This window comes from Abrus precatorius, unplaced genomic scaffold (genome assembly GCF_003935025.1).
Source record: "Abrus precatorius isolate BTA unplaced genomic scaffold, Abrus_2018 Scaffold11, whole genome shotgun sequence".
NCBI lineage: Eukaryota > Viridiplantae > Streptophyta > Magnoliopsida > Fabales > Fabaceae > Abrus > Abrus precatorius.
In genome coordinates this window covers 16,143,495-16,168,955 of record NW_020874303.1, presented here as the reverse complement: position 1 = coordinate 16,168,955, position 25,461 = coordinate 16,143,495, and the positions used below count along the sequence as shown (strand labels likewise).

At 33.0% G+C, this 25,461-nt stretch overlaps 3 protein-coding genes across 5 annotated transcripts; 2 read left to right on the top strand and 1 right to left on the bottom strand.

Annotated features, from left to right (window-relative positions):
* The first annotated feature begins 1,131 nt into the window (after window positions 1–1,131).
* Window positions 1,132–4,503, top strand: LOC113855124 (WD repeat domain-containing protein 83-like). Of its 3 annotated transcripts, none has more exons than XR_003502825.1 (9): window positions 1,132–1,372; window positions 1,591–1,693; window positions 1,780–1,887; window positions 2,012–2,121; window positions 2,328–2,435; window positions 2,513–2,558; window positions 3,168–3,299; window positions 3,894–4,041; window positions 4,128–4,331. XR_003502825.1 is itself a non-coding variant. In XM_027486614.1 (9 exons), exons 1-9 carry the CDS (start codon window positions 1,164–1,166, stop codon window positions 3,975–3,977), a joined length of 945 nt encoding a protein of 314 aa, XP_027342415.1. In that variant the 5' UTR covers window positions 1,132–1,163; the 3' UTR covers window positions 3,978–4,272. The 3 variants fall into 3 exon arrangements, 2 of the variants coding, with proteins under 2 accessions (XP_027342415.1, XP_027342416.1); XM_027486614.1 differs by adding an exon at window positions 3,739–3,783 and having other exon boundaries at window positions 3,894–4,272; XM_027486615.1 differs by having other exon boundaries at window positions 3,894–4,503.
* Window positions 4,504–9,997: 5,494 nt separating this feature from the next.
* LOC113855688 (protein MAIN-LIKE 2-like) lies at window positions 9,998–11,015 on the bottom strand. The gene is made up of 2 exons (XM_027487318.1): window positions 10,177–11,015; window positions 9,998–10,100 (listed from the first exon to the last, which is right to left on the bottom strand). Exons 1-2 carry the CDS (start codon window positions 11,013–11,015, stop codon window positions 9,998–10,000), a joined length of 942 nt encoding a protein of 313 aa, XP_027343119.1.
* A 4,553-nt stretch (window positions 11,016–15,568) lies between these two features.
* Window positions 15,569–22,687, top strand: LOC113853594 (cellulose synthase A catalytic subunit 2 [UDP-forming]). Its single transcript, XM_027484044.1, has 14 exons — window positions 15,569–16,070; window positions 16,781–16,976; window positions 17,071–17,306; window positions 17,468–17,570; window positions 17,670–17,850; window positions 18,150–18,416; window positions 18,553–18,898; window positions 18,986–19,123; window positions 19,472–19,597; window positions 19,693–19,905; window positions 19,998–20,271; window positions 20,363–20,559; window positions 20,666–21,016; window positions 21,633–22,687. The coding sequence occupies exons 1-14, from the start codon at window positions 15,990–15,992 to the stop codon at window positions 22,218–22,220; spliced, it is 3,297 nt and encodes a 1,098-aa protein (XP_027339845.1). The 5' UTR covers window positions 15,569–15,989; the 3' UTR covers window positions 22,221–22,687.
* The last annotated feature ends 2,774 nt before the right edge of the window (window positions 22,688–25,461 follow it).

Here is a 25,461-nt window from a genome sequence, read left to right as displayed (position 1 = left end):
TGGGAATATGGAAAGCAATTAGTTTGCTTCACTTTCCATTATAACGCGACCTTTCATAATCACTTTCACGTACTTGTTTTTCCTTTTGTTGTTCTTTCGCCAGCGGTGGCTTTTCTTTAAAGAGAAAATTATGATTATTCGTTCGCTTTTCTATAAAGTTGAAATGCATTTTGTTTTTTTAAATATCGCCCATTAGCATGTTATTTGTCTGTTCATTTGAATAGTTGTTTGGTGCTATTTCATTTTTCTCATTTTCATAATTTTTTGCACCTATTTTTTGTATTGATAAAGATATTGTATGCATATGAAATATTAGTAAATCACCAAAAATATGAAATACAAGTACTTACACTGAGGTGTATAAATCATGGACAAGTCTTTATTAAAGCTAGTTTATTTGTAAAATAAGAAAATAAAAAGTTATTTATCATTGATTTAATTTAAAATACACAATAATACTAATCCATGAAGATTTAAGAGTGAATAAACTCTTCTTTTTTTCATTTTACAAAGTAATTCACTTTAGAGGAGATTTTCCAATAAATATTTAGTCAATATTATTTGTTTGAAGAATTTTTTTACAGATATTTTTTATATTTTATGATAATAATTCTTCGTGAAACAAAATAATAATTAAATCATCCGTAGTATGAAAATTTAAATTGTAACAGCAATAAAAAGACGAAGAAGAAGAAACGACAGAAGTAATAGGATGGAGTAATGGCTATGGTATCTTTTGCTGCTGTGCGTTTAGCAATGTATTCGGTCTTCCACGAATTTATATGTATTTTAAAAAATACAAGATTTACCTTCTCACAATTATTTTTCCTATATTTAGTTTTTTGAAATAAAAAAAATCCATATAAATTAAAAAAACTTAACTACATAGAAATAGATACTACAGGACTAAAAATTTACCCGCCGTTTAGATGGTTAAACGGATGAGATAACGTTATTTTCTGAATTTTGGATTGGACTCGAGTTCTTGAGGACTGATCTGGATATTGCATTTGTTCGACCCGCTACTTTTCCTCTCAAGCCCAGGCCTACATCGGTTTGAAAATGGGCTTGCAGATTGGGCCGTGGCGCGGAGGAGTATGAGTGAAGAATGCATGGTGGCGAAGGGAGGGTTTGGCTCCCTTTGCAGTGAGGAAGAAAAAGAGATGAGCGTGGAAGATCTTCCGCGGAAGGAGGCCAACGTGCTTAAGGGTCACGAGGGTGCGGTGTTGGCGGCGAGGTTCAACTCCGACGGCAATTATTGTCTCAGTTGCGGCAAAGACCGTACCATACGCCTCTGGAATCCCCACCGTGGAATCCACATCAAGACCTATAAATCCCATGGTCGCGAGGTTCGCGATGTCCACGTCACGCCGTACTCTTTCTCTCTCTCTCTCTCTCTCTCATCACTACATTCATTCATCATATCTCTATTTTCGTAATGTCATTCGATTACTTAGTGAATCGTGAAATTTATGCATATTCAGAATGCAGCAAACATGTCTTAGATTGTAGAATTTCGTACTTCAATTGTGGTTGTGAACTGTGATGAACTCTAAGTGCCATAATACGCTGTTTTGCATGTTATTATAGTGACAACTCCAAGTTGTGTTCGTGCGGTGGAGATCGACAGATATTTTATTGGGATGTCGCAACTGCACGTGTAATTAGAAAATTTCGTGGCCATGATGGTGAGGTGAGTTATCCTTTCTTTGCATGATAACGTGTTCATTTTTAAGTCATTTTCTCTTTGGATGGTGATATTGATTATTTCTTTTGCAGGTAAATGGTGTAAAGTTCAATGAGTATTCATCTGTTGTAGTCTCAGCCGGATATGATCAATCGTTGCGTGCTTGGGACTGCAGATCCCACAGCACTGAGCCAATTCAGGTGTATTTCATAAACTCAACCCCCCCCCCCAACCACCCATACACACTTTTGTTTCTCTAACAATTATTTATTACATGCCATGCATTCACCGGGTTATTAATCAAAAGTTGCAATTGACGTGCAGATTATTGATACATTTGCAGATAGTGTGATGTCTGTCTGTTTAACAAAAACTGAAATTATCGGAGGAAGTGTTGATGGAACTGTTCGAACATTTGACATTCGTATTGGCAGGTTTTATGCAACATATTTGGAAAATTTTGATGACCATTTTTCATTTTTTTGTAACTCATGAATTTATGTCTATAATAACTTATCAACAAATGTGTTGGGTGATATTTCATGATGAAAGAGATACCCTACTGTTGGACAATTTATTGTTGCCCTGAAATTTATTTACATTATGAAATTCTGCTAATATTCTCTTTTCTGTTCACCAGAGAAATATCTGATAACTTAGGGCAACCTGTCAACTGTGTATCAATGTCAAATGATGGTAATTGCATTCTAGCTGGTTGCTTGGACTCTACTTTGCGCCTCTTGGACAGGTATGTTATGAAACATTTTGGGAAAGTATACTGTGGGTCTATATCCCTTTGAGCTTCACCATCCTTTGTTGTGGCAGATCCACGGGTGAACTACTACAAGAATATAAAGGACACACTAGTAAGGTTAGTCTTCAGATGCCTAAATCTGGTTTTAGCACTTTCTAATGTTCTACATATAGCATTATTTAATTATACTGGAAGATACCAGGTGCATGCTCGCTAGAAATTGTGGGATACAAACTGAAATTCAGTTTCATTTATATATCTGTATTTCAGGATTACTATTTATTGATTCCTGCAATTATTCATTCCTAAAGCATGTTTTTTGTGTTTGAAGTAACTCTAGGGTGTGCTTGGGAACACGGCTTGTTAAAAAGCATTTATTTAATAAGTTCTTTTTATACAAGGGCTTGTTGTATAAATTTGACTGTAAATCTTCTTGTAATAAACTTAAAAGTACTTATTCTGATAAATTATATAAATAGGTTTAGTTTGGATGAACTTCTAGGGAAGTCGTGTAAGAGAAAATTAGTATAAAAAATGAACAAAATTTCTCTTTTAAGTTAAAAACAACTTTTACTTCTCTATCTTTTGAGAAATGTTTTCATTTAATTTCTCTAAAATTTGAGTTGTTTCTCATAAACTCTTCTAAATGCTTCCTGGCTATGTTACAAACTTTTTTACTATTCATTTTTATGAAATTTGAATCATTTTATATTGAACTATTCTCAGTCTTACAAATTGGATTCCTGCCTTACCAATACGGATGCTCATGTAACTGGTGGCTCAGAGGATGGCTTTATTTATTTCTGGGATCTTGTAGATGCATCTGTTGTTTCGAGATTCAGGGCTCATACGTCAGTGGTAAATATCTTTTACTAGTTTATTCTTTCTGGAAGAAAATTGTGCAAAACATGAATTAATGATTTTATGGCTTCTTCAAATTTTCAATTCTTACACAAAAAATGAAAAAATTGTTCCTCGTGGTACTAGCTTGATACCCTTTCACATATAATGTTGTTTGATAATTATGCTCATTCATTTAAATCATGTATGATTTCTTATGGTGTGGTTTATGTTTGAGTGAGGCGCTCTTATTTAGGCATTGTATTAAAAGCCCAGTTAGAAAATTGTTATTAAATACTTAATAGTCCAAATAGTTTGGTAATTTTACAGGAATTTTGTTGTTGCTTTAATTAATGTTCCGTATGTGGCATCTTAGTGTTATCAATTTGAAGTCTGATGATAATGTCGTCATTACCTTCATCTATGGGATTGAATTCTTCATTTGGTTCCAAGATAGTCTGCGTACTGCAGCTGGGACAGATGGCATTTTGGGTTTTATAATGTAATCATCATTCTACTTTTAGAGATGCAAAGTTTTGTGCATAATTTGCTTCTAAATAACAACTGTTGGAAGGATGTGAAAATTATATAAATGCATGGGTTTTCTGTCAGGTAACAAGTGTTAGTTATCACCCAAAGGAAAACTGCATGGTTACTGCTTCTGTGGATGGCACCATTCGAGTATGGAAGACATAAGAACAAAATGCAAGCACCAAGCTTATCTGGTGTGTCGGCGCGGCCCATACCAATGCCAAATAGCGTAACGATTATTACATGTCCAATTTGCAATTGGAATCCACAGACACGATGTTCCTTCAAGTTATTTATATGTATATTCTTCGGCAGGTTTGACCTACATGTGCTTCTCATGTGGAAGATGGTAAACGAGGTGCGAGTCTGTTCGGTGCTGCATCTCTGATATACGGTCAAATCACAAACAGTTTTTGTCACCCAAGAGGGGTTGCGTACTGTGTAACACTTGTAGGGAAAATGAGTTTTCTTCTATCCATTACGTTGTGAAATATACACAGTTCATCCTATCCATATTTCATCTGTTCGTTAATTATGTGGTTTTCAATCTTGGTTTTACTAATGTAGTTGGTGAACAAATAGCTGTGATGCTGTTATGTAGCTACAAATCTATGCTTTTATCCTTGGCTGGTGTTTTTCCAGTGATCTAACCAGTGTTCCAATGATGAAAGCAGACAGCGAAGACTTGCAGCAAGTTTCGGGATTGTTCATTTCATTAATCCTTTCTCTACTTGACTTGATAATTTTTTAAAAGTTGATTAGCGTTTTTCATTTATATAATTATAAAGGCTTTATTAGTTAAATCAGTGTTGTTAATAGACGATTGAATTAAAACATGTTGAACAAAGTTGTCTTTTTCGCTTGTCAAATTACTTCGTCATGTCTATGACCTTTTTCCTTTTGGTGATATAACGTTTTTAACAATATAAAACATTTCCCACATTATAATCATTGTCACGATAGAATCTAAACTAATAGTAATCACTTCACTTTACAATATAACTAAGCACGAAAATTTTGATCAATATTTTTTCTTTCGCTACAATAATTTTGTGTATAGATCAACCGACACATCGGCGATGAGACACCAGGTGTGGTTCGTGTTCGTGTTTGGAAGCAAAGTAACTTAATCACTCATACCTTTTTTGGTGAGTAAAACTGCGTCCAGCCAAGCAAGTTATAAGCTTCTATAGTTGTTTTGATTATTTTTTTAGTCTCGCTATCACACTTTTCCGGCAAGAAGGATTCTCCTGTACATGTGGCTTGCAATTATAACAACAATTATAAAAGTGGCAGTTATTGTCATTATCGTGGTCATGATTGTATCTTGTAAATGTACATTTTAGCAATTTTTATATTGAATATAAAAATATTTCATAATAAACATGTCAAATGAACGCGGTTTAAACACCATTTTATCTTGGTAAAGTTTATTTATCTCATGGACGTGATTAGCTAAGGAAATACTAGTTAGACACAATTTGTGGATCTGGTATGGGCAACTTTACCCCATTAGGCTATTTATATTCGCCTTGAGGAACCATTCCCCTTTGATTGTAAGGGTGATAGAATTGTTTATTGCGTATAATTACGTATCTCGCAAATACATGTTTGATGGCTAATTGATATTTCAGTATCAAAAGTACGATATTTAATTTACGTATGTCGTGCGTTGTATGCGTATTTATAAATGTAAATAAAAATAAGAATATCGAAATATGTAAAATTTTAATTTTAAAAGCCTAAAAATAATTTTATTCATAGAAGGTTATTTATAAACATCCTATTAATGTTAATGTTGATTAGACAAAGGTGTATAGTAATTAAGAAATTAAAAAATAGAACCGTCTTTAAAATTAAATACCAATTATAGAAAAAACTCTCAATATAATTCAATATGAAAACTATATATTAAAAAAGACGTTTGATACATCTAAACATGTGAAAAAGAAAATACATACAAAAATTGTTTTACACGGATAAATTAGAAGATGCTCATAAATTTTAATGACGTATGTGAAATGCAGAAAAGTAATAGGATCTTGATTTCAATGCATGTTATATTCCTCCTAGTCAACACAGATAAAATATTGTTTGATGGACATGCTATACCAATCCATCTTATGTATATTGATTTTAGTATTAATAACTCTAAAGGTAGGTGGTCTGTCAAAATTAATATTTCAATGAACTAGCTGGGGAGAAAGACTTGTATTTGGGGTTGTCCAATTATAATAATGAATACCCTTTACTTGTTGTGGTGTAGAACCTTTGTATTTTTATTAAAAGCAACTCGAAGAAAAATATATCCTATAAAATAAACAAAGGACAGAGAGAGAGTGGCACCGACAGTTTTGATAGGCAATAGCGAATGATCTATATGTCTGAAATGACGGGTCCATAATGCAATGAATAATATTTTTCGAAAAACAGAGAAAGAAATGAACAAGTTAGAAGGGCCAATTTAGTGTGTTGAATGAGTTGCAGAATAAGAAAGAAAGCATGAGCATTTGAAGCAATGGCATTGATGCAAAAATCCGTACCAAAGAGAAATTGCAGTGGAAATGAAAGGTTGGTAGTGCTAGGCTGGAACCATTGATTCAACATGTCAAATATCTACGCCCGATAAAGTGCCCCAATTTTTCTCTTTAGATTTTGTAATTGGTATGGTTAGTGTTTAGTGTTAGAGCATCGTGTGGTTCACAGTTCACTTTCCACCCAACACATTGCCAGCTGTGGCCTCTTGTTCATGGCCCCATCTAAATTATGATATTGGAACTTGCTTTGTTGTTTTTGGCCCCACCTCACTCACATGCTTTTTAACGTGCCATGTTGTTATTATAAAGTTCCATCACTAATCCAATCATCAATTATGAGCTTTGTAATTAGCTTAACTTGGCGTTTCCACAAATACCCTTTTTTTCCCTTAAATAATATTTTGTTATCACGTGTAAGATTGAAAACTTGTTTAGTCTTGTGTATGTTGCTTAAAAAGTAAAAACCACTTGATAATTAAAATTCAATTAATACTATTAGTCAATGTTTCTTCGTCTTCTTTTTCTTAACTCTCGTTTAGTCGTTTTATGGAAAAAGGAAAACTGTTTCTTTCCGAAGGAAATGACTGTTACCTTATTTTGGAAGCCCTTTGCGTTACCACTCACGTTGGAGAAAAGACAAACGATAAAATTAACGTTTCATTAAAGGAAATGTTGCATTGACAATCGTATAACGATTTATTTGAGGTGGGATTAATGTATTAATCATGCCGTTTTAAGAACCAAAATCTTTGTTTTTTTTCAGAAAATTACATTTTTTTGCTCTTATAAAATGTTATGTATAAAGTAATTAAATTTTTATTTTGTCGCTTTGAAAAATGTCATGCATTAACATTAAGAATTGTGTTTTTTTTTTCTTTACATATTTATTTAATAAATGTTGCATGTTTACAGAAACAACATGATGGATCACATTGAAAGACAATCAATTAGATTGATATGTTTGTGCATGTTGTAGAATACCTCGCTGTATTTTTGTACCATATGCTTTAGAATACTTCAATGAAACTTAAAGGAATGCTCTCTTTTTTTTGCCGTACAAAGATATAATGAAATTGCATTAGACCTTTCTTTTTTAATTGACGTCAAGAAAATAATAGCTAATGCCACTTTTTTTAATTTAGAAATGGTGACAAATACAACTAACCGAATAATTTAATGTGTCGATCAACAGAAAATAATAGATATGGTTGGGTATGTTTGGAGCGAGGTACTATGCATTTACTTGGGTTTCAAATTAAGACAGTATTAGTGAGAAATTCATTCAGTGTGTCACTATCATTATTTTAATAAATTTTAAATTTATATATTTGAAAAAATACGATATAAAAGCATACCATTTTTTTTTAAATAAACAATATAATTATTTTATTTAGAGAATATGGTAAGTTTAAATGATTAAAGTATTCTCTTTAAAGTGTGTCAAGGTTAATTTTTATAACAAAAATAATATTAAACTCTTGTATCATAAGCGTAAGTTCTCATTTTTAACATAATAATGTATTTTTTATGTTTGACATGTGACTTCACCATTATTTACTGGTTGTTTTTCATATTTTAAAGCCTTTTATATAACTAGTTTTAAAATTCATTTTTACGTTAAGATGTTTTTCCAATTTGCAAATTTAATTATGTTTAATTGTTATGTCAATTTAATTAATCTTTTATTTTTTGAAAACCTCGACTAATTTATTTGAATTAAGTATATATATTTACATTGTCATTTTAGCTTTATCATTTTTAATTTTGCTTAAATTATAAAATTACTCATATAACAGACTTCTGGTTTTAATATTAAAATAAATATTGAAACCAATTGAACTTATTACTTGAAGAGATAAAATTTTTATAAAATAAATTTAAAAACAAGTAAGAAATTTAGTTTTTAAAAAACTAATAATCATAAAGTCACATATTATATAACGTAGAATAAATTAAATTAAAATTATTTTCATATTTAAGAATAAAAATTAAGTTTATTATTTAACAAAGAAAAAAATCAACTAACATTTTTTAAAAATATTTTAGTAAATCTTCAGTTTTATAAGCGTGAGATAATCTTTTATTGGTTGCTTGGAAAGAAAAGTTTTGGTAAAAAATGGAAGACAATTTTTTATTTAAATAAATATATTTAAATTTTTAAAAAAATATAAATTATTATATTAGTATAAAGTCAGTGTATTAATTATAGTTTGATTATTATAAATGATATATAATTATTTTAATTTGAATAATGTGTTATTTTTTCTCTTTTTTATTTTTTTCAAACGTATTCTTGAAATACAGTCAAATATTAAAGTCAAAATTTTTTAATAAAATTTTTCATTCATATAAACATTAGAATTTAACCTAAAACACATGTTTGGGGGGCTTGTTTACATACCGTATATGTTCTCAGTTTTAAAATCTTAAGTGCAGATTTAAAATAAAAGCATATTTAATATCATAGACTGAATATTTTGTAATCCGATTTTGAAAGACATAAACAAAATATTATATTTTTAGTTGTAAAATCATATGATTAAATTCTCTCAATTTTTAATGGAAGATCAACATATGGCATATCATCGGCATTAGTGTTATTTTTATTGCATAGTATTATTATTATAGTCACTTTTACCATTCTCCCAAGTTATTGTCCTATTATCGTTACCATAATCACTACATAATTCAAATTTTAAAATTTAATAATTATAATATTATTTTTATTTTTAATTCATAAAAATTTTAAATTCATGAAATAAATAAACAAAAAAACATGAGTATATATTTTTTGCACTACAAGCACCTTCCATTAAAATTATCTTATTTGAGCTTATTAAAATTATTATTAGAAAAAATATTTTTATTCTGAATATTTAATATCATTATATTTACTAAAATTTAAATTTGGAACTATAGGTTAAACTAAAATAAGAGATATTAATTTTATTGTTACGTTGAAGTTAGTTAAGCAATTGCTTTCGTGCAAATATTAATTTCTTTGCAATTTGTATTAAATTATTCTATGCCCAGCAGCGCTATTCAAAATTGATATAATTTTTTGTTAAATTATTAAACTTATGAAGAAAAAATAAAAAAGCTGTATTTTATATTACAACTTTATTTAATTTAGTGTTTAATCAAACTAAATTTACAATAAATTTGTATTATTAATATTATGTTTGTATATAAAAATTAAATTTTCACTCAAATTTTGTCATAAATTATTTACATATGTAATATATCACTTTTATTTACTTTAGATAATTATTTGTTTTATTGAATATATATATATATATATTTTTATAAATTTATCCCTAAGCTTCTCTTGCCAATTCTCTGATGTCTTCCCTCGTAGTGTGAAGTCATGTAGTGCATCTGGCTGGAATGGGGCACGAGGTATATGTTGGGACATACCAAATTGACGCATTACTCGATCTGGTTGGTGCCACTCACACACCTGAAAACATATCAAAGGGACTACGACCCTCCACTGTTCCATCCCCTCACAACATATAGGTGGTAACGAATTAATCAAATCAACCGAATATGGTTGCCAAATTATCTGTAAAAAAGGATAAAATATTAATGTTAGTTTTCATAAATGATAAAAAAAAATCACAATTTAACTATACTTTCATATCAAAATCAATCAGAAAGGTTTACCTCTTCACGACTAAGCATGTCAAATTTATATCTATAATAACATATGTCCTTCCTCCCTTTTCTATTTCTTTGGTTTGCCAACCACCTGCACAAAAAATTAAGCTAATGTTAGTACCAAATTTATGTTAATAAAAGTAATTCAAAATGAGTCTTACTATTACCTGCTAGCATATGGAAGATGGAGTCGTGTGTGGGGGGGATTATCATGAGCTAGAAATGGAAACCTATCCCATGCCCACATGACAAGTAAAGCAGCTAATCCACCTAAACCATGCCGATCAATGTTGGTGGCCATACATAACTCTCTATACAATACGGCCAATACTGCAGATCCCCAACTATATTCACCAGTAACAGCAAAGTCCTCTACTAGAGGTAAGTACCGCACTGACACTCTACTACTGGAGTGATCGCTCAACATAAAACCCCCAATCAACCGCAACATGTAAGCCCTAGCAAACCGGGTGATCTGTAAAGGATTCTGTGCATACATCGCGACATGGGTAAAATGTTGGTCTAACCAACTCATCTTCAGGAAGCTACCAACAAAAGCATCACGTGATGGTCTAATCCCTAGACTGTCCTCAACAATATCAACATAATTACCTCCAATAGGTGCTATCACAGGTCTTCCATCAATTCGTAACCCTAACAACACGGATATATCTTGCAAAGTGATCGTACACTCACCTTGAGGCAAGTGAAAAGTGTGTGTCTCTGGCCTCCATCTCTCTACTAATGCAGTGATCAACGGCAGGTCTAATGGAAATTGACATACATGAGCAATCCCAGTAAATCCCGCAAGCTCCAAATGTGGAAGGATCTCCTGTGGAACACCATCCAAACCAGCTGGAATAAACTGACTCTTCCTAACCTTCAAAATGAGATGTTCACGACCATCCCAAATATGTTCAGACACGTGAATATTCTGTAAGCGTAATAATAAAGGATTCTCTGGTCCTGGATGAATAATCCTATTCTGTCCTGAAGATGAAGCCATCTTCAGGAAAACAACATGGTCAAAAAGTAAAATTTAAACATTAATTATACAACAAAATTAATAACATTGTCTCCTAAAGAATATCAATTTTAATTATTCACACTTAATTTTAAAAAAATTTGTAAATAAAGTTTCTATTTGCATATATTTTAACATTTCTTAATTAATTGTATTTTTTTACATTAAATATCTAAATCAAATCTTAGTCCTAAATATATGAATGACCTTTATAAATGAGATTTATTTTTTTCTTTTATTTTTTCATAACTAATTACTTTAAGTTTACTATATATTTTTTCAACTAATGACATAATTTAAGATTACTAACTTTTTTATTTTATTGAAAATTATATTATATGACAACATTTTTTATTCTCAAATAATTAATATCAATCTAAAAATTTTATTTCACTAACTAAAATTGTTATTTTATCATAAATTAAATTATATATTTAAATTTATTTTTGTTAAACATTTTATTTACATAAGTAAATAAAACAATTTCATCATAATTAATTAATAGTCATTACATTATTTATTTTTATATTATTTCTAATCTTAAATATTTAATAGTAGAATTTAAATATAATTTAATATATAGTCAATTATAATACATTTATTTTTTTACTTTTATCATTTTTTTTAATTATCTATTACTGTTTTTTATTCATAAATTGAGTTATCATTTTACATTTTTTCATATTATTTAATATTAAAAAACGAAATTTTTATGGATTCTAAACATCATTTATTATATTATTAATTAACCAATTTTATACAACTATTTTTATTTTTCTATTCTAAATATTATTCAACAATTTAATCTAATTTATTTATTTTATTTTTATTTATTTTTCAATTTACACCTCAAATTATTATGATAATTTTACATGTAAAATTTTATTTTATTTACAAATTAAGATTGTTTTTATGTTTCTACAGAATTACTAAATTAAATTAAAATCAATCTTTAATCTAAACTACTGTATCTATATTTTTCTAATCAAATAAATTTGAATTATAAAAAATTAAATTACTTACAAAAAAATAAAACTAACCTGCTGCCGATTTTCCCAGCCAACCACACTTTTTCCGCAGACGAGAACCCCAAAAATGCTGGCAGTTTGTGCAATGGCGTCTCTCCACTACCCAGACCTTTCTTCTCTGGCAAACGTTTGCAGTTTTCCCAAATTTCTCAGACTTCCGGTCCAAGAATAGTCCAAATCAACAATCAAAATGGATGAAATCACAGATTTGTAATGGATTAAGAAAATAACCACTTCCTCTCTCAAAAATTGCTCAAACAAATGGTAATGGCTTCCACATCAAACCAGACGGGCGGAAGAAGGAGAAGACGATTTGCGGTGCCTGTTCACTCCGCCGACACGTGGACTAATGGTATAATTTGCGGTGCCTGAATCAGAGACGAAATTATACCATTGGTCCACGTGTCAGCGAGCGCCAAAATTAAATTCAAAACTTTTTGTTTATTTATTTTTAAATACGGGACACATGTCATTATTTTGATAATTTCGCCTCACTCTTAGACGAAATGCTTAAATAAAAAAAATAAAAATTAGTTTTGTCTGACTTTTATACGAAATTAATGCTGAGTTGGCAAAAATTTACCCCAGACAGAAAAATTGTTTGAATTTTAATTTATTTTGATAATTTATTTTTAAAAATATATTATTTTAACCTTTTAGCCTAAAGTGTTGGATCGAAAAGAAAAAAGAAAAAAAGAAGAAAAAGTGTTAAAATACGGTGTATAGTCTGATGCATATAATTGGCGATAAAATAAAAGTAGATAATAGAAGTTAATGGGGCAAATAGGAAGGCAATCAATCATATGGAAATGAAGATCACAGTTGTTTAGGGTGACGTGGACTAGCTTTCATAAATTGACGAAAACGACTTTTTATTTTAATATTCAATTAAAATATAGGCACCGACAGGGGACGCTGCTCATGTGGCATCAAAGTCGTAAATATTATTCTAATAAAACAAAACGTTCATTATTTATTCTATTAATTTTATTTGTTCATGTGAAAGTAAATACACTGCTCCACAGTCAAAGCATGTTGTTATACTAAACTAAATCCATATGATTATTTTTGTTTAAATTTCTAACTCTCTCCTTGCCATTATAATAATGTGACAAAAAAATCCATAGTCAACATGCACAGCTGGAAATTATTTACCCAACAATCTTATTGGTTTTATGGACATGAGAACAGAGAACAGAGAACAGTTAAGAATTAAGTGAGTGGACCCAAAGTCAATTGAATATACGGATCTAACCCTTCTCGCACACACAGCTCTGAATAGGGCCTTATGATTTTACTGCCTTATGGATTACTCAATTTGCTTATCAAAGTTCTTGTACCATTCTTTTTTGTTTTTTTAAACATCTTCCTAAATCTTTAGTTTTCGGGTCTTTTTCTTTTTATTTTTTTTTGTCAAGTTGCAGTGAGTAAGTTTTGTTCTGACCCGCCCCACCAGCAGATACCATTTATCTACCGCATTATGTTTAAAAGTAACGTGTTCTTCTTGTCGTGATGGCATATTAATATTAGGGCTAATAAACTATTGGCATGCTTCATTTTATTAGAATTTCTAGCATTCTATGACTTGCTGTGATGTAATATTTATTCTTGGTCAATGATTTATACTTTATATGTCTCATGCTCATCGTCTCAAAAGTATTAATCAGCAGTAAATGTAAGTTAGTCAGGTTGACGAAGCACAGATTAAGTAGATGAAGCACGATCCATTGCCCAAGCAAGAACAAAATAAATAGTAATATTCTGATAGAATTAGTCAATAGTTGAAGTTAAACTTGATCGAAATGAGTTGAGACTACGTATTCAGAACATGATTTTATTAATGTTGTTTGGCGTGGAAATATTTTCTACATTTTTTTTTCATGTGCATACTTGGTGATTTGATGTTATACTAGTCATATCAGAAAATAAATAACAAGAATAATTTCTAGTATTATTTAATTGGACGGTTGTGATTCTCGTAGATTTTGGCCTGTTTAATAACAACAATAAGATAGAAAATATATACTTTAGTCTATTCTATATTTAATGCATATTAAAACGATAGATTAAATATATTTTTATTATCTTATCTCATTTATTTTAGCTTAAATCTCTTATATAATAAAATTTATATAAGAAGAAAGTGTGATAATAGGTCTATAGGGTAAGTTTACTATATTTATTAGTTAAATAAATACTAAAAAACAACATAAAAAATTCATATTTATTATAAACTCCCGCTGCCGTTCTTCAGTGTCATCCTCGGATTTTTCAAAGCTGTGATGAATTTGTTGAGGGGATTGAATGAAAACCCAATAACATTTGTGAAATTTCCTGCATTACAGAAGCATATATGATCATCTCCAATAAATCAGCACCTGACAATTTTCTGTTTCTCAAAAAATGTCTCAATGTTGCACCGAAATAGTTCAATACTTCAATTAATGCAAGTCGTTCCTACCTTCTCTCTTATGTTGTTTTTCTTTAATTATTGAAGCACCAAAACAAAGCAAATTAAAACTACTAGCAGAAAATGTCAACAATAAAGATGTACCATAAATACCCCAATAAGCTATCAGCAATTTCTGATTTCATGTGCATAACAATGTGTTAGGATTTGGAAAATGATCGTAAACCATAACAATGTGAATATTTTTTTTATCATATTAATTAATATCTTATTAATCTTATTTTAAAACATACGATATAATTAAAAAGTAAACATTTTAATCTTAATTTTCAATGAATATCATAAAAAAACAAAAAGAAGAGCGTAAATACACTAGCGAGTATAAGCGTAGAGAGAGAGAAATTGACGTTTTAAAGACAATATAGGCCGCGTGAGCTGATCCTACTTGCCAGTTCTTAGCTTTTTCTCTCTTTCTTTGTAGTTTCTCTTCCAATCTCACAAGTGCCACTGAATCCTAACCCTGCTGTTGCTGGACCCCACTCACAAATAATACTAATAATTAATCAGATTCCGTTAACTAATATACCAAAAATGCTAATTAAAAATCCATTAAATTTATTATAAATTGTATAGAGCACATTAATAATATTTCTTTATTTAAATTTTTAGTACACTGATTAACTTTTAGATAATAACAACAGGAAAGTGTAGAAGTGTGGCAAGATTTTCCAATTTTAAGACAGCAACAGGATCCTAAAACAAAACCCCCTCTGCCGACGGAAATTTATCCCTTTTCTCTCTCACATTTTCCATTTTGAATACAAAATAGATTAATAATAATAATAGAAATATACCGGAAAAAGAAAAAAGAGGTATTGAATTTGCTTTATCATTATTCACCAAACTCCGGTGGGTCACAGCCATCGCCACCACCGCAAGCTGGGTCCCACCTCCCACCTCACTCTTTACTAACTCTCACTCCTAACTCCTAACTTGTTCATTTCTTATATATTTTAAAATTTTATAATTTTGATGTTTGGTTTTATTAGTTTTTTCCCCCTTTTTAATAATCTCAGTTTTCGTTGCTTTTTCCCTCGATCTCTCTGTCTCTCTGTCCCCCCAACCCTTATTGTATTGTATCTCCTTCTCTCTTACGCGTCTTAGCTTCTTCTCTCTCTCTCTCTCTCTCTCCTTCTTATTTGTGTTGTACCACTTTCTCTCTCAAAGCATTGCCATAGATTAGGACCAGCCGTCGGTGGCTACCTTCTAAAGGAATCAAAGTCTCTTTCTAAAAAAAATTGTATTTTTATTTATATTTATTTTGGCCCGCAATTGCAAATTACGTGTATTGAGGAAAGTTGTGATTTTGGATCCGTTTTTGGTTTTAGCTTTTATGTGGGTGTGGTGTGGTGCTGTTGGGCAATGCAAGAGTGGATCTTCTTCTTCTTGTGAAAGGAAGAAGAAGAAGAGTTGCAACTCTTAGAACAAGTTATTTTTTTGTGAGTGTCAGTTTCAGTGATGCACACCGGAGGTCGACTTGTTGCTGGTTCCCACAACAGGAACGAGTTTGTGCTCATCAATGCCGATGAGAATGGAAGGGTAACTTCTCTTTCTCTCTCCAAAATCTATGTTTTTTTTTTCCTGTTGATCTCTTCTTCTCCGCCAAAAGTGTTCTTTTTTAGTTTTGGGGTTTTCACTTTATTATCTGTCGGTGGTTTCTTAAATTTAACAGTTTTGCATTTTGTTTCAGCTTCTGTGGTTGCCTTTTTTCGTTATTAGTTTGGGAGGGGTTATGTTATGTTGTGAACAAAAATGGGTTGTGAGCTTTTGCTCTTCTAAATTGGAGTTTTGGTTTTTGGTTTCTCCGGGAGATAGGCTTCTGAAGTTCAGATTTAATTGATTGTGGTATGGATGTTTGAGGTTTAACCCTTCTGGAGTGTGTTCAATTGTCTACAATGCATTAACGTATGTGCTTGTAATGTGTGGTTTAGCTAGTGATATTAGTAGAAGAATAGTTGACTAGTGAGGCTGGAACAATTGCTGGTTATTTTGTCTCATATTGGACGATTTGATGTTGATGTGTGTTATGGTTTGCTTGCGATTAGCCTTGAGAAGATCGACGAGGAGTGTGTGAGTGAATTTGTCACTTTCCTTGCCTGTGGAACTTTGATTTGTAATTTTTTTATAGGGTATGATTTGATTAGTGTGGAACCTTGTGGGGAAGTTGAATCGTTTAGTTTCTTAAAAGAATTGTGAATCAGGTGCTAATAACGCTTCAATCTTGGTTTTCTTGCTTTGGTTTTTCTCAGATTAAGTCTGTCCGAGAACTGAGTGGGCAGATATGTCAGATTTGTGGGGATGAGATTGAGGTTACTGTGGATGGGGAACCCTTTGTTGCCTGCAATGAGTGTGCTTTCCCCGTTTGCCGGCCTTGCTATGAGTATGAACGGCGAGAGGGGAATCAGGCCTGCCCTCAGTGTAAGACCAGATACAAACGCATCAAAGGTGAGATTGATTGTGGATTCATTTGTTTTTTACTGTTTTAGCTTGCTTGTGTTGTAGACATTTTCTTATGGTTTTATCAATGAATGAATTGCAGGTAGTCCAAGGGTTGAAGGCGACGAAGAGGAAGATGATACCGATGATTTGGACAATGAGTTTGATTATGGGGATGCCGATGGTTTGGGCCCACAGCCAATGTCAGAATCACTGTTTTATGGACGCCTTAACACCGGGCGTGGCTCTAATGCTAACGTATCTGGCATCCCTGCAAACTTGGAACATGGCTCACCTCCTCTTAATTCTGAAATCCCACTCCTGACTTATGGGGAGGAGGTAGTGTATCTTCAAATTTCCCTTTTTGACAAGTCTGATTTTGCGTCAATATGTGCGTTACTTCATCCTAGTGAGATAAGACTTGGCTGTTGTTGTTCGTATGTGCGTTGCTTCGTGCTGACAACTCTTGTCCTAACATAATACTTTTATATTATTCATAGGATCCCGAGATATCATCCGATAGACATGCTCTAATAATTCCACCACATACGAATCATGGGAACAGAGTCCATCCCATGCCTTATAGTGATCCATCAATTCCATGTAAGTTCTGCACAGTTGTGTATTTCTACAATCTGCGTTTTTACATCTCTTATTATCTGTACCGTATATATTGTCACCTTGGTATTTCTCTTGTCACAGTGCAACCCAGACCAATGGTACCCAAGAAAGACATTGCAGTGTACGGGTATGGAAGTGTGGCTTGGAAAGACCGGATGGAGGAATGGAAGAAAAGGCAGGGTGACAAACTTCAGGTGGTGAAGCATGAAGGCAATAATGATGGAAATTTTGGTGATGATTTTGAGGACGCTGATTTACCCATGTAAATTTCCTACTCCATTTTCCGTATTTTTCCCCTTTAAGTTATTTTTTATTCTCCATGATTGGAGTGGATATGGGAGCGTCACACTATAACATCAGGGCAAAACCATTTTGCATAAGGACTACATTTAAGACCTGATCGCTTGAAATCAACTTAATTGTATATAGATAGTTGCCGGTGCATCATGCATGCACACATATTAGCCAACCAAATGTGTTTTATTCTTTATATTTCTCTAATTGTCTGCCGTATATTTTTGGTTAGTTTATCAACATTTTTTTATCAATATATTATATCAGGATGGACGAAGGCAGGCAGCCACTCTCTCGGAAACTACCCATCCCTTCGAGCAAGATAAATCCTTATAGAATGATTATAGTACTCCGGCTCGTAATCCTTGGGCTTTTTTTCCATTATAGAATTCTCCACCCGGTTAATGATGCATATGGCTTGTGGTTGACGTCAGTCATCTGTGAAATATGGTTTGCTGTATCATGGATAATGGATCAGTTTCCAAAATGGTACCCAATACAGCGAGAAACATACCTTGATCGTCTATCACTTAGGTAACATATCTGGTGTTTTTTGTTTCTTGACTTGCATTTGTTCTGCACCCAATTATATGTCCAGTATATCTCATTGTACTTTTCATGCCCAAAATCCTAGTATGTTGCTCAACATTGGCTTTTTACATGGCTGCAGATATGAAAAAGAAGGGAAGCCATCTGAATTGTCCAGTGTAGACATATTTGTCAGTACTGTTGATCCCATGAAGGAACCTCCACTGATTACAGCAAACACTGTTCTATCAATCCTTGCTGTTGATTATCCAGTTGATAAGGTTGCATGCTATGTCTCAGACGATGGTGCTGCTATGCTTACTTTTGAAGCACTTTCCGAGACATCTGAATTTGCTAGGAGATGGGTTCCATTTTGTAAGAAATACAATATTGAGCCCCGAGCCCCAGAATGGTATTTTGGTCAGAAGATGGACTATCTGAAAAATAAAGTACATCCGGCATTTGTCAGGGAAAGGAGAGCAATGAAGGTTTCAACTTTCTCTGCTTGCAGTTTTTCTTTTTATGTAATTTGGTACTTGTGCACTATGCTAATGGTTTTCTTTTTGGCTTCACAGAGGGATTACGAAGAATTTAAGGTGAGGATTAACAGTTTGGTGGCAACAGCACAAAAAGTTCCTGAAGATGGATGGACCATGCAAGATGGAACTCCTTGGCCTGGAAACAATGTGAGGGATCATCCTGGCATGATTCAGGTGAGAGGATATGTCAGTTTCACAGATACCAAAATTAGTTTTTGCAGATGGTGATGGGCTTCTCGTGAGATGATTTTATTTAGTGTTTTCTGCTCAATGAACAATATTTTAGTTTCTTTTAAAGCTTTTAAAAAGTTGTCTGGTGGTGTTTTACTCCCCCTGTACACTTGTAAACAAATTCCTTTGCCTGATGTTCAAACTAATTTGCATTATGTAACGCAAGCTATCTCACTTTGCAAATACACTTGCTTTTGCTTCCCACCTGCTTTTGGCTAGATGATTTTTATCCTAGTTGTCACATTTAACTGTCGAAGTTAGAAACAATGACATTCTTTTTGTACTTTACAGGTCTTCCTTGGACAGGATGGTGTTCGTGATGTTGAAGGAAATGAACTACCTCGCTTGGTCTATGTCTCTCGAGAAAAGAGACCAGGCTTTGATCACCACAAAAAGGCTGGGGCAATGAATGCTCTGGTAAGTATCAAATCTCTTTTATCTTGGTTCAGGTTCAACTGATTATCTGGTGACCTTAAATAACTTGTGTTTGTAATGATAATAAATATCTGAAGGTACGGGCCTCAGCAATTATCACAAACGCACCGTATCTTCTGAATGTTGATTGTGATCACTACATTAACAATAGCAAGGCTCTTAGAGAAGCCATGTGTTTTATGATGGACCCTCAACTTGGGAAAAAGGTTTGCTATGTGCAATTTCCTCAAAGATTTGATGGAATCGATCGACATGATAGATACTCAAACAGAAATGTTGTGTTTTTCGATGTAAGTTTTTTGCTTTGCCGTTCTTCACGTGTTTTTGTGTTTTTCTTTCTGTTCTTTATTATGACGAATACTAACTCCCCAATTGAAAACAGATCAACATGAAAGGATTGGATGGTATTCAAGGTCCAATATACGTCGGAACTGGATGTGTTTTCAGAAGGCATGCTCTTTATGGATATGATGCACCTGCAAAGAAGAAGCCGCCAAGCAAAACTTGTAACTGTTGGCCAAAGTGGTGCTGCCTGTGTTGTGGCTCTAGAAAGAAAAAGAATGGCAACACTAAGAAGGAGAAAAAGAGGAAGGTGAAGCACAGTGAAGCATCAAAGCAGATACATGCACTTGAGAATATTGAGGCAGGGAATGAAGGTTAGAATATTGGGCCAAGTGGCTGTCTTTACAAATCAAAGCACTTTCTCTGAGAAATTTCCTTGTTAACAGTACTTAATATTGTTTTCAGTATCCAACAATGAGAAGTCATCCATTTTGACCCAAACGAAGTTGGAGAAGAGGTTTGGACAGTCTCCAGTGTTTGTAGCCTCCTCACTTTTGGAAAATGGTGGAGTTCCACAGGGCGTGAGTCCTGCATCACTTTTAAAAGAAGCCATCCAAGTCATCAGTTGTGGTTATGAAGACAAAACTGAATGGGGAAAAGAAGTAAGCATCAAAGGAAGCAATTTCTTTTTGTCAATTCTTTTTGAAAACTTGGTATTCTTGTTCTTGCATTTCTTTCTTCTGCTCATAATTTTTGGCTTATTACCAGGTGGGGTGGATATATGGTTCTGTGACAGAGGATATCTTGACTGGATTTAAAATGCATTGCCATGGTTGGCGGTCTGTGTATTGCATCCCAAAGCGGCCTGCATTCAAGGGGTCGGCACCTATCAACCTTTCAGATCGTCTGCACCAAGTTCTCCGGTGGGCCCTTGGGTCTGTCGAGATTTTTTTCAGCAGACATTGTCCAATCTGGTATGGCTATGGTGGCGGTTTGAAGTTGTTGGAACGGTTTTCCTACATAAACTCAGTCGTATATCCCTGGACTTCCCTCCCATTGCTTGTCTACTGTACTCTTCCAGCCATATGCCTGCTGACCGGAAAATTTATTGTACCTGAGGTACGCTTATTTGCATTATGCTTTAGGTCTCAGTGAAAAGAAATTCCTTTTATACTTTCCCTTCAACTAAGGAATTTAAAAACAAGTAAATGTTGTATTTGAGTTGTCAAGAATCATTTTTGACCGGTCAGATGGATTTTTGGTAAATGGTGAATTTAATATTTTATTTACCATCTTAGGAGTAGTAATTTTTGGAAAGAATTATTCCAAGGTTTGATTTTTCTAGAGTGATAGGGTGCACTTTAGAGGTAATAATGAGGAGTTATGACAGTTTACTTGAAAATCAGGTCAATAGATTTTAGTAATTTGTTATATATATATGCATGGATTTTATCATGATCTTTGCCTTTGATTTTCTATTTACTGGTTACGACACATTTTCCCCCTCCTAAATCCATATAATGCTATGTGTGGAAAAGCTAGAATGAAAATGGTTTCGAGCAATTAGATACTCATTGCAGTGGATTTTACCATCTTGAATCTATTTTGAAGGTTATTGGGATTGCATGTTACTGCATCATTTGTGTCCCTTTAATCATCTGGATTTTACTTGAAATAATAAAAGCAAAAGGTGTAGACTTTGGTACTAACATCCAATTTTCTATCTTAAACGCAGATTAGCAACTATGCAAGTCTTGTGTTCATGGCCCTCTTCATATCCATTGCAGCAACCGGCATTCTTGAGATGCAATGGGGCGGTGTTACCATAGACGATTGGTGGAGGAATGAACAATTTTGGGTGATTGGAGGAGTTTCTTCACATCTTTTTGCCCTTTTCCAGGGTCTGCTGAAGGTGTTGGCTGGTGTGAATACAAATTTCACTGTTACCTCAAAAGCAGCAGACGATGGAGAATTCTCGGAGCTGTATATCTTCAAGTGGACGTCACTCTTAGTACCTCCAACTACTTTACTAATCATAAATATTGTTGGGGTGGTTGTTGGGGTCTCAGATGCCATCAACAATGGTTATGATTCATGGGGACCTCTCTTTGGTAGATTATTCTTTGCCTTGTGGGTCATCATTCATCTCTACCCCTTCCTTAAGGGGTTGCTTGGGAAACAAGATAGGATGCCAACCATTATATTGGTTTGGTCAATCCTTCTGGCCTCCATCTTGACTCTCATGTGGGTCAGAATCAACCCTTTTGTGTCAAGAGATGGACCTGTGTTAGAAATTTGTGGATTGAATTGTGATGAGTCTTGAATAAAGAAAGCTGAAGGTGCTTTTCAGCTACACCGCATGTCGAAGAAGCAACGTGTTCAACACGGCGCGCTTCACCAAGTTGCATGAATTTTTGGATGGAAAGTTGTATTTTTCGGGTGTAGATACAGAGGAAGGGGAAGGGGTGGGGGAAGCTGACACATTGTGTTACCTTGTAATAGGGGTTTTTCATTTATTCTTTGATTATATTTCTGTGGGTTTTAGTGTTCTATTCTTTTTCCAGTTTCATGTATTCTTATAAGAAAGGCATTGAATGATAAATTATTCCCTCTTCAAAATGAGGGGATCTGCAGTCTCAAGCATTAGTTGTCATATTTGAAGGTATGGTTCTTGTTCTTGTGGACATTCGCTATCTTCCTCATTTGTAATACCATCAGCTGTGGATATTCATGTTCCCCCTATGTTTCTTTTTATGTTTATTATTTACACTCGCCATCTTTTGGATGGATTCAATGTTTTGCACTAATTTTCCTGGTTTGCATTTCATTCGAAAGTAGAAACATGATTAGCAATATCGTTAGCTGATTTAGGCTGTCAGATATATACTGGCTAAATAATCAAATGTTTTCGTTGGTGCAACATAGACATGCTTGTACTATACTGTGCTATTGTGTCACCTACAAGTTGTTTTGCTTTCTCAAACACTGCTTCAGATATCATGATAACCTTGTCATAAAAGTAATATTCAAGAAATGTCTACTTTCGTTAAGCACTAATAAGGAAGAACAATGTCAGTACTCCTTACATAACACTAACAGAGTAGAAACATGAAACGAAAAAAACGAAAAATGAAAAGGAGCACACAAACCATGAAATAAGTTTTTACTTTAACTCCATATTTGAAGTAAAATTCTTTGTTGGGAGAAAGCTATGCTATCGATAATTATAAGGTTCTCACTTCTCAATTTTGTTGGAAGTGTACCCACAACAATTGCACATGTTGATGTAAAAATTTTTTGGAAATTTGATTTTCTGTGGCTTAGGATCTAGTCTTTAGGAGTTTTGATTTTATTTTTTATAAGATTAGAAATTGTTTTAGTCATACATAAAATTAAAAAATATTCTATTTTCTATGTTTGACTTTATCTCTATTTAAAAAGCAAATGAATAATAATTATGTATTCTTTGAAAAATATATTTATTCTTTTCTAGTTTTTTATGTTTTCATATTAACATTAGGACTTTCATTTTGAGAGATCTGAGAGTTAAAGAAGCTATTATGATAGTGGACATATAACACATAAAATCTGAAAATCTTTTATAGTGCAAATTACAGTCTACAATATATTTTTATTTAAGCAAAATTTTTAAATTTCACTTAAGCTAGAAGTGGACGAAATAGAAAGCAAGAGAGGAGAGAGAGAGCAAAGGAAGTGGGGTGGAGTGGGGTTGGAAAAGAGAGAAGGAAGGGGTAGTTAGAGGAGAGGGAAAGAAAGAGAGGGAGAGAAGCGGGAAGGAGATTGGGGGAAAGAGGGAGGGAGAGGGTGGTTAGGTTAGAAAGAGAGAAGAGAGAGGCTGGGTGGGAAAAAGGGAGAGGCTAAGAGAACAGGAGGAAGAACAGAAAGGAGAAGGGTGGTTGAGAAGGAGAAGGGGGCTGGATGGAACGGGCTATGAAAATGGGAGGGAGCGGAAGAGAAAGAGAGAGAAATTGGGTAGGAAGGAGAGGAGGAGAGACTGAGTGATTGGCTGGTTGGATGGAGAGAAGAGAGAGCTAAGAGAATGGGGAGGACGAAGGAAGAAGAACAATATGCTACAATGCATTTTTGCTCAGTTGGAGCCAAAACTACATGAATCCGTATCCATGATACATAATACCATTCCTAATTTTTTATAGTGAGGAGTATAACTTATGAGTTGCAAGGATGACCACTCCACTTAAAGTACGAGATCTTCAGGAACTTCTAGAGCAAGACTATGAAGTTTTTTTGCTACCTAGAAATCCTACAATGGCTTAGCTGAAAAATCACAAAGAGAAAAAGATCAAGGCAAAAGTTTGTCTTTTCTCTTCAGTTTTAAAAATCATATTTACAAGAATTATAAATTTGAAATATGCAAAAGATATTTAGGACAACCTCAAATCAAAGTATAAGGGTAATGAACAAACTGAAGATATGCAGGGGCTTAACGTGGCCAAACAATTCAAGATGCAGAGCATGAAGGGGACAAAAAGTATCAAAAGTTATGCTGACAAACTGTTGAGCATTACAAACAAGGTGCGTCTCCTTGGTAAATATTTCTCTGACGAAAGAATAGTGCAAAAAATACTTGTTATTGTACTTGAAAAGTACAAATCCAAAATATCAAAATTAGAAGAGTTAAAAGACTTGTCAAATAATATCCTTAAAGAACTGGTATGTGCTTTATAGGCTTAAGAATAAAGGAGAATGATGAGACGTGAGGAGATAGTACAAGGTGTTTTCATATTATAGTACAAAACTTAGGAGGAAGCAAAGATAAGAAAAATAATAAATGGAAGGATAAGAAAGCAGAGAGCTCTAACAAGCAACAGAATGAAACCTTTCTACATTGTCCATACTATATAAAGACAAACCACTCTCAGAAAATATTGGTGGAGGCTTGACATCAAGTGTAAAAAATGTGTCAAATAATTCGCAAGTCACTAAAGGAGGCAAATGTATCTACATAGCAACAAAAAGATAAGCAACTCTTTGTTGCAACATATTTTGCTACAAGCAATTGTTGTAGTGACTCATAACTAATAAATTGTGGATATATAAATCAGATGATTATGATCAAACACTTTTCAAAGAGCTTGATAAAATCATAATTTCCAAAGAAAATTGGAAATGGTAAGTTCATTTCAGCTAAAGAAAAAGGGACAATTGTTATAGAAAACTTGACATGTTTGAAATGGATAATTCTACGGTCCTTCCATTTGTTGCAAGAAGTAACAAAAAATACTTTTCAATAAGTAAAATGTAAACCATATCAAACTATTGATTTTTTATGTAGTAAATGGATGGCTAGGATTTGAATAGATTTCAACATAAAAAGAAAAAATTTGAATGATTAACCTATATATGAAACGTTACTATTAAAGGGTAGAAAAGTAAAATACTCCATTTCTATATCTGCACCGTTGACTGAGTATTATGACTTCTTATTTTCATTGTTAGTGGTTCTTTTGACGCATAGGAGTTACATTGTTAATTAATTAATTATATTGTTGTAAGTATTATGTTAACCCTTTAGTGATTCTGTA